Raw genomic sequence first — 16719 nt, forward strand, 5'->3', positions numbered from 1 at the left:
ACTGTGGACCACATCACCGTACTCCTGTAACTTAGGCTAGTAACAGTCTCCGCCCTCTCTCTAGACTCTCACATCCAGACCATGTTTCTTTTTCTGTTAACTTATTAGTGTTTTTAAAATATATATACAGAAAAAAGAACATGACAAACTATACATAAACTTCTTGTAACAGCTATATTTGAAACATCTCTCTCTCTCAGGGGTCAGTAACCTCTGGCACGCGGCTCGCCAGGGTAAGCACCCTGGCGGGCCAGGCCAGTTTGTTTACCTGCCGTGCCGGCAGGTCCAGCCAATCGTGGCTCCCACTGGCTGCAGTTCACCGTCCCAGGCCAATGGGGGTGGCGGGAAGCTGCAGCCAGCACATCCCTCGCCTGTGCTGCAGCTTCCAGGAAAGCATTCATATCTCTGAGAATTTTTCTTGGCCATCACGGAAAGAAGGTCAAGCTTATGAAATCTATGTGCCAGTCTTCAATTGTTGGTTTCTTTTTGGATTTCCATTTTTGTAGTAATTTTAGCAATGATTAGTGGTCTGCTTAGCCAAAGTTTTTCAGATTTATTCTGCTTCCAGTTAACATCCATTAGGTTTAAAATATGTTTAGCTTGTAAGACAATTTTATTTTCTAGGAAAGAATTGACTCTGCAGTTAAGTTCTGCTCAAAACCTACAGGTATAGGAGTATTCGCAGAGCATACGGGTGAAGTTAGCACCTGCTGAATCACAGTGCCATTTTTGTCTGGACCTAGCGGCACCTGTTTGAACAGTCGGAGAGGGGTCTAATGCATGTTCCATATGATTTTCTGATAGATTAATTGTAAATGGAGGTCCAAGGAACAGCTCAGAGTGCTGACTAAAATATGTTTCCATTGGTTAGCAGAGAATAATTGGCCTAGATCCTCCTCCCATTTCTTTTTTAGGGAATCTGTATTTAAGTCAAATTTGCCATCCAAGTTTGTCTATAGTGTTACCATGGCTCTTGGCAATCTGGATAATAATTGGAGAAATGAAAGCAGTTCAGGTGGGTCGGGATAGCTCAGGCATTGGAATCAAACAGATAGGAGATGGCATTTTTAAGTTAGATACATTCCCACTTCCCCTTGCTCTGTAGATTGAACATCGTTTTTAATATTGTAAAGGAGAGGAAGGTATAATTTTCAATAAATTGACTGATAGTCAAAATCCCTTTCCTAATGCAGTCTGGCCAAATAATGGGGTTGTCTGCTAGACAGAGTTTCAAGTTACCCCAGATAGGGTCTATTACACTTTTGCACCTCCTTACCCAATTTAAATAGTACAATAGTTAGGGCTTTCCTCATAGTACGATGTAACATATCTTTATTTCAAGCATTTTTGGAAATGTATAATAGCTTAGGAACCAGAATTTCTTTATGACTTTGATAGAATTCTATCAGTTAGCCATCCTGGCCGGAGAAGTCTTGCCAAGGCTTGCCCAGGCTTATTTCTTTTATGAACCTGATTATTTCCTCGAATTGCAATGGAGATGCCAGCCTTACATGTTGCTCTTCTGAGATATGTGGGAGATTGAGTTTGAACAACTTTATTCGGCTCTTTTGGGTCAGGCGGTAAATTATTATTGTAAAAAATATATTGTACTGGTAGAATTTCAAAAATTGATCATTGAGCTCTTTTTAATTAGTAATAACCTATCCTTGTTCTGATTTGAGGAATACTATTTGGGATGTTTGGCTTCTCACTTTTAATCTGCATGCAATAATTTTATCCTCTTTTCTTCCCAACTCCCAGTGTGTTTGTTTGAGTATATAAAGAGCTAATTTGGCTTGTGCTGAAGTCAATCTGTTACTTCATACTGAAGATTAATTTTTTAAGATTTCCTTGGGAAGGGTAGTTTGCACATTCTAAATCCAGACATTTAAATTGTTTGGTTAATTCCAGGAGCTGAGCCTGGTAAGCCCTCTTTCTAACCACTGAGTATGAAATGATCCTTCCCCTAATAAAAGCCTATCCTGTAGGGTAGATCAGGACATCTCTGGCATATCATTTGTTTTGAAGAAAAATCTAATTTCTTCTGTGACAGAGTACTGAGAATGTGTATCTTTCAAAAGAGAGGAGTTCAGTCTCGATCCTTTACAAATCCAGTTTGTCTTGGGAGGGGGAAATTGTAGTATTGCTGGTGCATGATCAGAGATCATGATAAACTTGATTTCGTTATGAAGCACTGAGTCCATCAAATTTGTAGAAATCAGGAAGAAATCTACTTGTGAATATGTGGAATGTGGAGAGGAGAAAAAAAACAAAATCCTTCATTGTAGAGTTTTGCAACCTCTAGCCATCTTTTCACCCTATTTTTTACATATGATCTTTTATAATGCTTCTAGCATGTGACTGTGTATGCTTGGGCCAGCTTGACTTGTCCAAAAAAAGAGTCCAACACCTCACTAAAATCTGCTATGATGACTGATTGTAGTGGGATACTAATTAATTTGGAAAAAAAACTTGTTTAAAAACCCAGACTGTGTCTAATTTTTTGCCACTTCTTCCTATGTAATATTTCTAAGATTCAGTATTCTCTTTCTGTCTACACAGCTAAAAATCTCAGCCAGGTCCTACAGTAATCACCTCTTCTCTGCAACCTTGCCATTCTTTAGTCCATTCACATTGCTGCTGCTCAGATCATCTTCCTGGCTTGTTACTGAGCACATCACTCCCTTCTCTGTCCCTCCACTGGCTTCACCTTCACCTTTAAGGCCCTTGACAATTTAACTCTACCCTACAGAGTTGCTTTCTTAGTTTACTGCGATGTCAAGCCCATTTTCACTTTGCTAACTTGCCCAGCCCATACCACCTAGCAGTTAGTTGCTGAACCCTGCTGTGACCATGACTAGGCAGGTGGTGGTCTGGGACTACCTGTTCCTTTCTTTCTGTTCCTACTCTTGTTAACTCCCACATACCTGCCATTCCTCTCCCCTGACCTGTGTTCCCAGATTAAAAACCCAAAGTGAAGCCTATAACTAATTAATGTGTGCTGATCAGCACCAGGCTTATTTGTATGTATGTTATTCCCTGATTTCATCTGTGTGTATTTTTTTGTAAGCTCCCTGGAGCAGGGAATGTTCTTCATCTATGTTTGCCCTTGAGTGCTACTGTAATAAAAAATATTGTTGTTAAAGTCCCCCAGTGGCTAGACTCAGAAGCACATATGAAGTTGGCTACACTCGAAACTTCAAAGCGCTGCCGCGGGAGCGCTGCCGTGGCAGCTCTTTGAAGTGTGAGTGTGGTCGCAGCGCCAGCGCTGGGAGAGATGTCTCCCAGCGCTGCACTTACTCCACCTCCTCATGGAGATTAGCTTGCAGCGCTGGGAGCCGCGCTCCCAGTGCTGCGGCACTGTTTATACTGGCGCTTTATAGCGCTGTATCTTGCAGCGCTCACGGGGGTGTTTTTTTCACACCCCTGAGCGAGAAAGTTGCAGCGCTGTAAAGTGCCAGTGTAGCCAAGGCCTTAGCAATTGCTTATTACCCTACATTCCACACAGCATCAGGGGGAGGGAATGCTTTTAAAAATAGAAAAATGTGATGGTTAAACAACAAAAATTGACTGGAGGGAGTCAAGGCAGGTATAGCCCCTAAAGCTACTTTATATTTATTTTTTTTAAAACTGCATAGATTTCAAGATGACAGTGCAGCTTCTAACTGGGGCGCACTCTGCCCTTCATGCTTCTACAATGACATGTAAATACAGCTCCTGAAAATATAAACACTGCTTTGCCAAACAATTTTTGTATGGCTTTTTTCAGGTTCATTGAGGAAAAATCTTCGTTCGAGTACGGACAGGTAAATCATGCTTTGGCAGCAGCAATGAGGACCCTTATCAAGGAATACATGATTCTTATCACCCAGCTGGAGCATCTTCAGAGACAAGGGCTTTTGTCCCTACAGAAACTGTGGTTTTATATCCAGCCCACCATGAGGACCATGGAAATTCTTGCTTCACTTGGTAGGTGTCCATACTTTCAAATGATTTGTTAAATTTTTCATGCCTTTGTCATGAGGTTCTAAAAGCTGTATAGAACTATAAATGATGTCCACATTACATGCAGTAATTTGCTTCTGTATAGTGCTCAAAGAACTCTAAAGAGGATTTTAATGATCAAAACTCTGTTATGAGATTCCAGAAGAGGACTGAGGAGCAGTGGTTTAAGTAGTGGTGTATTAACAGGTTTACTGACTTGTTACTGACTTTAATGTGCCTCTAAAGCACTGTTTGTTAGTGACAGTCATAGTTAAGGTTGAATCACACCTCTTCAGTTTGATGGGACCTTGAAACCCCTGTGTAGCCTAACCAGAGGTTTTTGGTCAAAATAAAAATATGTTCTTTAAAGATCATCTGAATTTTAAAGTGGGGGGAGGATATGTACTGCTTCAGGGAGACAAGATGAACTATCTTAAAAGTAACAAATTTATTTCAGCATGAGCTTTCGTGAGCTACAGCTCACTTCTTCGGATGCATAGAATGGAACACACAGACAGGAGATATTTATACATACAGAGAACATGAAAAGGTAGAAGTATGCATACCAACAGGAAGAGTCTAATCAATTGAGATGAGCTATCATCAGCAGGAGAAAAAAAACTTCTGAAGTGATAATTAAGATGACCCATAGAAGGTGTGAGGAGAAGTTAACATAGGGAAATAGATTCAATTAGTGTAATGACCCAACCATTCCCAGTCTCTGTTTAAGCCTGAGTTAATTGTATCTAATTTACATATTAATTCAAGTTCAGCAGTCTCTCTTTGGAGTCTGTTTTTGAAGTTTTTTTGTTGCAGGATTGCCACCTTCAAGTCTGTCGCTGAGTGGTTAGAGAGGTTGAAGTGTTCTCCCACTGGTTTTTGAATGTTATGATTCCTGATGTCAGATATGTGTCCATTTATTCTTTTGCATAGAGACTGTCCGGTTTGGCCAATGTACATTGCAGAGAGGCATTGCCCTATGCTACCAGCACTCCCAGCTATCTTCGAGACACCACTGACTTCCTGAGGAAACTGCAATCCATTGGTGATCTTCCAGAAAACATCATCCTGGCCACTATGGATGTGGAAGCCCTCTACACCAACATTCCACACAAAGATGGACTACAAGCCATCAGGAATAGTATCCCCGATAATATCACGGCTAACCTGGTGGCTGAACTTTGTGACTTTGTCCTCACCCACAACTATTTCAGATTTGGGGACAATATAGACCTTCAAGTCAGCTGCACTGTTATGGGTACCCGCATGGCCTCACAGTATGCCAACATCTTTATGGCTGACTTAGAACAACGCTTCCTTAGCTCTCGCCCCTACTCTACTTGCACTACATTGATGACATCTTCATCGTCTGGACTCATGGAAAAGAAGCCCTCGAGGAATTCCACTGTGATTTTTAACAATTTCCATCCCACCATCAACCTCAGCCTAGACCAATCCACACAAGCGGTCCATTTCCTAGACGCTACTGTGCTAATAAGCGATGGTCACATAAACACCACCCTATACCGGAAACCCAGTGACCGCTATACTTACCTACATGCCTCCAGCTTCCATCCAGGACACACCACATGATCCATTGTCTACGGCCAAGCTCTAAGATACAACCATATTGGCTCCAATCCCTCAGACAGAGATAAATACCTGCAAGATCTCTATAAAGCATTCTTAAAACTACAATACCCACCTGCTGAAGTGAAAAAACAGATTGACAGAGCCAGAAGAGTACCCAGAAGCCACCTACTACAGGACAGGCCCAACAAAGAAAATAACAGAACGCCATTAGCCATCACCTACAGCCCACAACTAAAACCTCTCCAGCGCATCATCAAAGATCTACAACCTATCTTTAAAGATGATCCCTCACTCTCAAAGATCTTGGGAGACAGGCCAGTCCTCGCTTATAGACAGCCTCCCAACCTGAAGCAAATACTCACCAGTAACCGCACACCATACAACATAAACACTAACCCAGGAACCTATCCTTGCAACAAAGCCCGATGCCAGCTCTGTCCACATATCTATTCAAGTGACCCCATCATAGGACCTAATCACATCAGCCACGCCATCAGGGGCTTCTCCACCTGCACATCTACCAACGTGATATATGCCATCATGTGCCAGCAATGCCCCTCTGCAACATACATTGGCCAAACCAGACAGTGTCTATGCAAAAGAATAAATGGACACACATCTGACATCAGGAATCATAACATTCAAAAACCAGTGGAAGAACACTTCAGCCTCTCTAATCACTCAGTGACAGACTTGAAGGTGGCAATCCTGCAACAAAAAAACTTCAAAAACAGACTCCAAAGAGAGACTGCTAAACTTGAATTAATATACAAATTAGATACAATTAAGTCAGGCTTAAACGGAGACTGGGAATGGTTGAGTCATTACACTAATTGAATCTATTTCCCTATGTTAACTTCTCCTCACACCTTCTATGGGTCATCTTAATTATCACTTCAAAAGTATTTTTTTCTCCTGCTGATGATAGCTCATCTCAATTGATTAGACTCTTCCTGTTGGTATGCATACTTCCACCTTTTCATGTTCTCTGTATGTATAAATATCTCCTGTCTGTGTGTTCCATTCTATGCATCCGAAGAAGTGAGCTGTAGCTCACGAAAGCTCATGCTGAAATAAATTTGTTAGTCTCTAAGGTGCCACAAGTACTCCTGTTCTTTTTGCGGATACAGACTAACACTGCTGCTACTCTGAAACCTGTCTTAAAAGTGCCATTTCCTTAAATTTCACTTTCCTGGAATGCTATAGCTAACAAGCTAAGTTAAGGTTCCCCTTGCTCTGAAACTTGCAGGTGTCCTGCAGTTCCCATCTCCTGCCCCACACTGTAATACTAACCCATTCATTTGCCCCAAGTACAGTATTTCTTTAGTATAGTACTTTTGAAGAAGAAAGCCATTCTGGCATAACTGCAGAATGCTGTGCAAAGTTTGGGAGTGTATTTCTTTGGCATGACCACATGCTTCCAGTCTCCCATGCAATTCAACAGATTCCTCTCAGTTATGGTTAGTAATACTTTGCACTTTCCCCATTGCTTTAGCAAAGCATCGCCTTTACCCAAATTTTACTGTTATCCTAACTGAATTCAGAGGTTGAAGCAATTTGCATGAGAACTTGTGTGTTAGTGGAGAAAATAAACATCTACCACCAGTGGATACATCTGCATAGTGAGCGGCAGCAAGTCTGAGCCCAGGTTGACAGGCTCAGGCTTGTGCTACTCACTAAAAATAGCTATGTAGACATTGTGGCGCGAGTTGGAGTTTGGGTTCTGAAGAATCCCCCATTCCCCCAGGCTTCAGAGCCCGAGCCGCAACATCTACATATCTATTTTAGTGTGGGAGCGTGAGCTCCGCAAGCCCGAGTCTGTCAACTTTGGCTCAGACTTGCTGCCACTTCCTGTGTAGATGTACCCTTAGAGACCAGGCTTCTCTTCCCAGCTGTGTCACTAATGTCCTATATAATCTTTGGCAAGTCACTTTAGGTATGTCTGCACTCATGCTAGGAGTGAGTCTCTCAGCCCAGGTATACAGACTCGACTTGAGCTAGCGTGCTAAAAATAACAATGTGGATGTTGTGGCTCTACTGGAGGCTCAGGCTAGCTACCTGAGCTCAGTCCCAAATAGTCAGGTGGACTTGAAAGCCCGAGCTGCTGCTTGAGGCGCAACGTCCACACTGCTATTTTTAGTACACTAGCTTGAGCTAGTATGGGTCTTGTCTGCCCAGGCTAGGAGGCTCTCTCTGAGCTGCAGTGTAGACATAAGTTAGGATTCCTCAATTACCCATCTGGAGAATGGACCTGTTCCTGGGGCTAGGGAACTTTTTGGACCCTGATCCTGCAAACATTTGTGTATGTGCTTGACTTTAATCCTGGTGACTTGGAGGATTTGAGGATTTTTTTAACTTTTGTTTTTGTTTTATTGAAAAAATGTTTTCAGGTCACCTTTAAATGTTGGCTGCGTAGTGGAATGGCTGCTGAGAATCAGCTAAATAATAGCATGTGTGCACTTCGAAAGTGAGGCATGTGCTGCATTTTGTGTAGCAGCTGGGTTAATAAGCCACAGTTCTTATGCTGAAATCTAGCCAACTAATTAGCTGATAACTCTTTCCATAACAAGATGTTTGTGTGAATTGCCAATAGTTAAGCCTGTGTTTCAGAATTCTCAGTCTGTTATTTTGAGCCTTGATAGCCTTTAACAAAATGACTCATTCTGTAAATGTGTAGATTTAAATTAAATGCCTTTTGCCTTAAGAGTTTTTCCTTTTTTTTAATTATAGCCACTTCTGTGGATAAAGGTGAGTGTATGGGAGGGTCAACCCTTAGCTTACTTCACGACAGGACCTTCAACTATACAGGAGACAGCCAAGCACAAGAGCTGTGTCTATACTTAACCAAGGCAGCCAGTGTGCCTTATTTTGAAATTCTGGAGAAGTGGATCTATAGAGGCATCATCAATGATCCATACAGGTACAGAAACACTGAAACAAAATTAATAAATCCTGATTGTTAGTTTTACATTTTTTAGTGCACTGTAATATTTATTTGCTTTTGAGTAAATGATGGTAGCACCAAAATAAAGTACCTATTTTACATATATTAAAAACACAATTGTACAATGAAGAATAAAACTAGTAGCCTGTCTTTGCCCCCAATCCTGGGGGTAGGGGAAAAATCCTGAAAATGAAGTCCAGTCATCTCTCTGATGTGCCCTGAGGGCAGCCCTGCATTCCCCACAGCCTGGGATTATAGGTAATCAGATTCAAGCTATTTCCAGGGATTAGGGATGGAGAAGCAAATTCCAAAGTCAGGAGCTCTTGGGAAGAATGTCCTGCCAATAGTGCTCAGTTTCTCTTTTTTTTTTTTTTCTTTTTTTTTTGAGGGAAGTCCAGCTTAAGTGCTGACCGCAGCTCTGGAGGTATATCACAGGGAGAGGGGCTTCTTTCAACTGCACTGGTCCCAAGCCATGCAGGGCTTTATAAATGAAAACCAATGCCTCATGTTCCACATGGAAAGCAGTACGAAACCAGTGCAGATCATGCTTGTTCACAGTCTAACACATTTTTTCTTTTTACAAAGTTTGATAACTTAAAAATGGCATAAAGGGATTTTATCGTAATATGGGGGAAAATGGCATTTTCCAGAGTGCACGCTTTTTAGATTTACTTTTCATCCTTGTATAACTCAAACCAGAATTTTCTTCAGTGGCTTGGCTTTTAATTTTAAGGCCAATCTATACTATAGAGATTTGGTGAGTTTGTAGCCACGCTATACAAATCTTACTCCACACAAGGTATACTTCTCTTGCCATGGTTAAAACATGGCTCCTCATGGTGAGTGGTACCAGTACTGCTCAATAACAAGGCTGTAACACAATTTGTCAGGCTGTGACAACCTGCACTGGAGATGGAACCAATTTATGATATACCAAGGTACAATCCAGACCAGTGGGCAGCTATGTCACCTTGCCCTGTAACCTGGGGTGCTGTGCAATACCTTCCTGCTGTAGCCTCCAACCTGGACTGCTCACCAACTGCCTCCAGCATGCAAATCACTCCCAGATGTGTTTGTGTAACTGCAGCCTGTCAGTCACAGCCTGGCTTTCACCAGCCTCAGTTATACTGCAGGGTGACCCCAACACACTCCCAGTTCTGGATTTCCCCCCAGAAATGTGTATCCTGTACTGCCCAGCTTTCTCCTGGATAGTCCAAATATATTAAGCCCATTATTCCTTGAAGGGAATAATATACACTAGCCTATTATCCTAAATAGAGTTACCCAGCCACGCTGGATTAGACAAAACAATAAAACATGTTTATTAACCACAAAGAGAGATTTTAAGTGAATACAAGTAATGCGGCATAGAAGTCAGAAATGGTTACAATAAAAATAAAACACTTTTGAGTGCCTAACTTAACAAATTGTATCAGATTCAACAAAATATCTCACCACATGCTTCCAGCAAGATTACTGACCAGACTCTTCAGGGCAGGGCTGTGGGGTTTGGCACATATGTTAATAAAAAGATTCCTCTGTGTGATGTTAACTTCATATACAGTGTTGCCACACATTTTGTCATGACTATACTGACCAGCCAATTTTGAGTTTTCAAGTGATACCTTACAAGGCATATCTTGCACAATGATTACTGCGGTAGTATGTAGGATGTGAATACATGGGAGCATTCCATCACACACCTATCTGGGTCTGTGTAACCAGGTCAGCCAATCTTCCTACGTCCCAGGTGTCTGTGCTGAAGAACATCCCAAAATCCATGGTGTAAAATACTTGCAGTCCTCTGCCCCTGGCATGAGTGTTTGAGGCAGCATGGGGGAGGGACAGCTGCTTATTTTTTTCCTTAGAATGCACTGATGCAAGGGTTATTGTACATCATGGTAGATTTTCTCAAGCCAACATGATTATCCCAGAAGAATGCTGCTGTTTGGTTGTACTGGACCTTGTTGCTATAAGTAGACACTGACCTAGTTGTATGAATCTAGCTGTAGTATAGACAACATTCTTCCTGAGGATTGGTGACTTTGACATAGGTTAAGGAATTTCATTTAGCAATAACTAAAATGATAATTTAATAAAACTAAAAATATTTTAAAATTTCATACTGCATGCTGCTGTCATCTCATTTTGAACAATGCCTACTATATGAATTCATGTCTGTGGAGCTCTGCACACAAAATGCAGTATTAACTGATGATGACAGACCATTGAATCATCTTAACCATGACTGCTTCAGCTCCCTGTCAGCTAGCCTTCCTTTTCATCATCCTGCCATATTTGAAAATGTGATAATTAAGTGTGCTTTTGCACTCTCCAGGGCTATGTTTAAAAAAAAAAAAAAGCTATAAAAATAGGGGGCCCAGCTGGTCAGGGAGGCTTCCTGCTAGGTCACCCGTTCTGTCAGTCCCTAGTTTTCACAGCAGTGCACAGCCCCATGCTCAGCAAAATTTGACTGTACTGTGGGGTGGTTAGATCACATGTTTTAATGCACATGTTTTTAGTCTGTGGCCATATCGTCAAATGCAGTGGAACCTTCTTTGTCTCTTTTGTTTTTAAAATTCAAGAAAATTAAGTGCAAAAAACTATTAACATATAGTTATAGTTAAAATTTCACACACACTCAGGTCAGATTGAAAACCACCTTATTTCTGCTCAGTTTGTGTAGTGTTAGCTATAGTCCATTTTAGTGGTCCCTCACTCTCAAGCAGGGAGGGAGGCCACTCTGCCTCCCTGCAGCAGCAGTTGGGCTCAGGCCCCGCTGGTGGGGCTGAGCTGCAAGCAGTCTATAGCTCATAGCCTCCTAATGGGGGACACAACCATTAACAGTCTGGAGCTCTAGCCCCCTTGGGAGGGATGAAGTAGAGTAGCAAGCAGTCCTTAGCCCAGAATCTTCTGGCTAGGGCTGACACCAATCAAGAGTCTAGGGCTCTGGGCCTCTAGGCAGGCAGAGCCCACAGCCTCCTGGCTGAGGCAGCCAGCATGAACAGTCTGTAAGGGAAACTGTGGCCCCCGGGGCGGGGCAGAACAGGGAGCAGTCTTTAGCCCAGGGGTCTCAAACTCAAATGACCACGAGGGCTACATAAGGACTAGTACATTGTCCTGATGGCCGCATTACTGACACCTCCCCCCGCCGCCCTTGGCCCTGCCCCCATTCCACCCTTTCTATGAGGCCCCGCTCCTGCCCTCTCTCTTCCCACCCCTTCTCTGCTCCTATTCCAACCCCTTCCCTGAAATCCCCACCCCAACTCTGCCCCCTCCCTGCCCCCAGGGTGTGCAGGAGGGGTGTGGGGTGTGGCAGGTGCTCAGGGCAGGGAGTTGGGGTGTGGGGTGCTGGAGAGGTGAGAGGTGTGGCAGGGGGTCAGGACAGGAGATCAGGGTGCAGGAGGAGTGTGGCAGGGGGCTCAGGGAAGTGGGTTGGGGTGAGAGGTGCAACAGGGGGTTAGGGCAGCGGATCAGGGTGCAGGAGGGGTGTGGCAGGGGGCTCAGGGCAGTGAGTTGGGGTGCAGGAGGGGTGTAGCAGGGGGTCGGGGTGCAGGGTGTGGCAAGGGGCTCAGGACATGGGGTTCAACTGCAGGAGGAGTTCGGGGGGCGGGTTCTGACCGAGTGTGCACTGGGGGCAGGGCAGGCTGCCTGCCTGCCTTGCCCCCGCGCTGCTCTGGGAAGTAGCTGGAACGTGGGGGAGCAGGGGCACGGGGGGGGGGGTGTTGCTGTTGCTTCAGGCACTGCCCCCAGCATCTCCCATTGGCCGGGAATGGGGAACCGCGGCCAATGGGAGCTGCTGGGGGAGATGCCTGAAGCAACATCAACACACACACCCCTGCGCCTCTCCTTCCCCAGGTTCCGTCCGCTTCCCAGAGCGGCGTGGGGGCAAGGCAGGCAGGAAGCCTGCCCTGCCCCCGGTGTGCGTTGGGCCAGAGCCGCTCCAGGTAAACTCTGGGAGAGGGCGAGGGGGGGCCGACAAGGAGCTCGTGGGCCCCAGAAAATAACCTCGGCCCACAGGCCACATGTTTGAGACCCCTGCTTTAGCCTAAATCTCTGGGCTAAGGCAGACAGCACTCAACTGTCTAGGACTCTTGGGGCAGAGAAAGGAGGCAGACTTTAGCCTAAGCCTCCTGGCTAGGGCAGCTAGCAAATACAGTCTGGACCCCCAGTCTCCTGGCTGGGGCAAGCCACAAAGAATGGACAGTCCTTCTAGCCTAGGAGTGAATAGGCCTCACCCTGCTCCACCAGGTCTCAGCCCAGAGTCCTAACAGTGGCAGATGTTTCTGCCACTAGGTCACTAGGGATCCCACCAAAACCCACTGATTTGTGCTCCAGCAACAAAACTAGACAAAATCTGGTTTCCCTGGGTTATTTCCTACCCCGGTCCAAGGGTCCTGGCAATGCCTGTCCAGGGTTGGTCTCCTCTGCGGGCAGGGTGCTGCACAGTGCAGTTTCAGCTCCAGAGTTCTGCAGTGGACTGGAGACATCTGCCTCCTTCCATGTGTCCCAGTTAACTGAGCTGCAGAGCCCTCCGTTTATATGTCCTGCCCTGCCCTAGTACTTCCGGCGAGGGGAGTGGAGCAGGTTTGTCTCTTTCCGCCAGGGGGAGTGTAGTGCTCCCTTGCTCTCAAGTTTGGAGGGAGGCCACTCCACCTCACTATATCCATTAACAGGATTATTTAACAGGATAGGTTATCAACAGTTTGAGGTACAGTTACGCTGGGAACTAAAATGTGAAATATCCCGGTTTTTGTGGAATTAAGCTTTTTATTGATGCATTTTTTTGCAATGTAACAGATCATGGAATATTTTCTTTGTGTGTTTAATGATTGGATAACATTTTTATAATACTGGAAAAATTATAGTTCATATTGATTGTTTAGATATTTTATTTTCAAGAGAGAAACATGTTTTCTTGTGGTGGGAATGTACATATTTCACTAAAATTAATGCTAATTTCTTAGTTTATTCCAGTGTAATAATGGAGTGGAATTGTGCTTAACCCTGGTAGAGGTGTTCTAAAATTCCATAATTACAAATGGTGCTTTATATATGGCTTCACTTATTTACATTCCCCAGTGGTGAAGGTTACAAGTCAATCCTGAGATTCACAATATTGCCATTTCTGTTGTCACAACTGAATACCAATCATCAAGACCCCAGTGCTCATGAAATATTTATTAGGAAATATTCCAGGAGCCAGAAGTCTTGTAGATTCCCATTTCTGATAGATCACATTGCTAATTTGAGGTCAAGTTAAATAGTAATCTTGTTTGTACTTGTTGTTGTATCTAAAAAGCCTGCTTTAATTGCACAGTGAGTTCATGGTGGAAGAACATGAGTTGCAGAAGGAGAAGATACAAGAGGATTATAATGACAAATATTGGGATCAAAGATATACTGTTGTTCAGCAACAAATTCCATCATTCCTACAGAAAATGGCTGACAAGATACTTAGCACAGGTAAGTAAGTGACTGTGACTCTGAATATATAGAAGCGTCTAAGATGTACAGTGACAACACAGGATGAAAGTGATTGGTTGCTATAAATTCTTCTACTGTTCAGCTCATAATTGCACTAAATGATATTAACATTTTAAATTTTACTTGAGATGCACAGATGTACATAATGTGATACAGCATGGCCAGAGGGCAACAGGAGAGTGATCAAGGGGAGATATGTAAGCCCAGGATGATGAGAGCCTTATTCCCTCTAGAGGGAAGAGAGGTTGCTATAGATTAATTAGAGCACCTGAAGCCAGTCACCTGATTAAAAAAACCCTGCTTCAATCAGACAGGGAGAAAGGAGTTGAATCAGAGTGGTTTAGTATTGGAACAGAGAGCAGTTTGGAGAAGTGCTGTGGCGGGCCAGAAGACCAAGACCCTAGGTAAAGGAAAACCCTGCTTGTGCAGAGCAGAGGGACTCCACAGAGACATGGGGTTGAGAGAAACTTGGCCCAAGCAAAGAGAGGTCAGGAAGCCCCCACAAGCTAGAGGGCCGAAGAGGGAAGTGGCCCAGGGGAAAGTATCACTAGTTCAAGTGGTCTGCTGCTATCCCTAGGGCCTCTGGGCTGGGATCCAGAGTAGAGGGTGGGCCCGGGTCCCTCCCTCTCCACTCCCCTTCTCTGGGACACTAGTGGGGACAGTTGATACCCGAAATCAGGGGTGAGAAACAGCACTCTGAAACCTCCCACAAGAGCAGAAAGTGTGGGACCTATCATAATAGTGCTGGCAAAAATAATGAACGTCAGTAATCACATCAACTTTTCTGTTTCACATTATCAGTGTATGATTTGGGGCTATTAATCAGCATTTTTTATTATGGGAAGACTACAGTATGCCTTGGCATATTCCTTCTAGAAAAGAAGGATCAACTAATGTTTCAGACACGGGATTGGAACCAGGGAGTGTTGAGTTCTATTCTTGGGTATGTCATTTCCCTTCACTGTGCCTCAGTTTCCTTGTCTTTAAAACAGTGGTGATAATCTATTAGGGCTGTCAAGCAGTTAACAAAATTAATCACACAATTAATCGCTCTCTTAATAATAGAATGCCATTTATTTAGATATTTTGGATGTTTTCCACATTTTTAAATATATTGATTTCAGTTACAATACAGAATACAAAGTGTACAGTGCCCACTTTAGATTTAGTTTTTTATTACAAATATCTTCACTGTAAAAAAGAAAACAAAATAGTATTTTTCAATTCACTTAAAACAAATACAATCTCTTTATCATGAAAGTGCAATCCCTTTATCATAAAAGTTGAACTTACAAATGTAGAATTATGTACAAAAAATAACTGCACTCAAAAAATAAAACAGTGTAAAACTTTTGGAGCCTATAAGTCCACTCAGCCCTACTTCTTGTCCAGCCAGTTGTTCAGACAAAGAAATTTGTTTATATTTGCAAGCGATATGCTACCCACTGCTTGTTTACAATGTCACCTGAAAGTGAGAACAGGCGTTCGCATGGCACTATTGTAGTTAGTATTGCAAGATATTACATGCCAGATGCACTAAAGATTCATATGTCCCTTCATGCTTCAGCCACCATTCAGAGGACATGCGTCCATGCTGATGATAGGTTCTGCTCGATAACAATCCAAAGCAGTGCGGACTAACACGCTTTCATTTTCATCATCTGAATCAGATGCTCCCATCAAAAAATTGATTTTCTTTTTTGGTGATTCCAGTTCTGTAGTTTCTACATTGGACTGTTGCTCTTTTATGACTTCTGAAAACATGCTCTCAGATTTTGGAAGGCACTTCAGATTTTTAAACCTTAGGTTGAGTGCTGTAGCTACTTTTAGAAATCTCACATTGGTATCTTCTTTGCATTTTGTCAAATCTATAGTGAGAGTGTTCTTAAAACAAACATGTGCAGAGTCATCATCCGAGACTATTACATGAAATATATGGCAGAATGCAGGTAAAACTGAGCAGAAGATATACAGTTCTCCTCCAAGGAGTTCAGTCACAAATTTAATTAATGCATTATTTTTTTAACGAGCCTCATCGGCATGGAAACGTCCTCTGGAATGGTGGTCAAAGCATGAAGGGGCATACAAATTTTTAGCATACCTGGCATGTAAATACCTAGCAATGCTGGCTACAACAGTGCCATAAGAACACCGGTTCTTATTTTCAGGTGGCGTAAATAAGAAGCAGGCAGCATTATCTCCCATAAATGTAAACAAACTTGTTTGTCTTAAGGATTGGCTGAACAAGAAGTAGGACTGAGTGGACTTGTAGGCTCTAAGTTTTACTTTGTTTTGTTTTTGAGAGCAGATATGTAACAACAACAAAAATCTACATTTGTAAGTTGCACTTTCACGATAAAGAGATTGCGCTACAGTACTTGTATGAGGCAAATTGAAAAATACTATTTTCTATCATTTTTACAGTGCAAATATTTGTAATAATAATAAGTGAACACTATACACTCTGTATTCTGTGTTGTAAATTGAAATTGTTGACTTCAGAAAAGCAGACTTTGACTCCCTCAGGGAACTGATGGGCAGGATCCCCTGGGAGAATAACATGAGGGGCAAAGGAGTCCAGGAGAGCTGGCTGTATTTTAAAGAATCATTATTGAGGTTTCAGGAAAAAGCCATCCCGGTGTATAGAAAGAATAGTAAATATGGCAGGCGACCAGCTTGGCTTAACAGTGAAATCCTTGCTGATCTTAAAT

General features: G+C 43.0%; 1 protein-coding gene across 2 annotated transcripts in view; it reads left to right on the forward strand.

Moving 5' to 3' along the window:
• Positions 1 to 16719, forward strand: part of TUBGCP2 (tubulin gamma complex associated protein 2) — an 88667-nt gene that overhangs the window by 23234 nt on the left and 48714 nt on the right. For both annotated transcript variants that reach the window (XM_050960081.1, XM_050960080.1), the window contains exons 7-9: positions 3770 to 3969; positions 8308 to 8497; positions 13842 to 13987. In XM_050960081.1, the coding sequence (XP_050816038.1) occupies positions 3770 to 3969; positions 8308 to 8497; positions 13842 to 13987 (536 nt within the window). The remainder of the gene's footprint in view (positions 1 to 3769; positions 3970 to 8307; positions 8498 to 13841; positions 13988 to 16719) is intronic.

The sequence above is a fragment of the Gopherus flavomarginatus genome, chromosome 6 (genome assembly GCF_025201925.1).
Source record: "Gopherus flavomarginatus isolate rGopFla2 chromosome 6, rGopFla2.mat.asm, whole genome shotgun sequence".
Lineage (NCBI taxonomy): Eukaryota > Metazoa > Chordata > Testudines > Testudinidae > Gopherus > Gopherus flavomarginatus.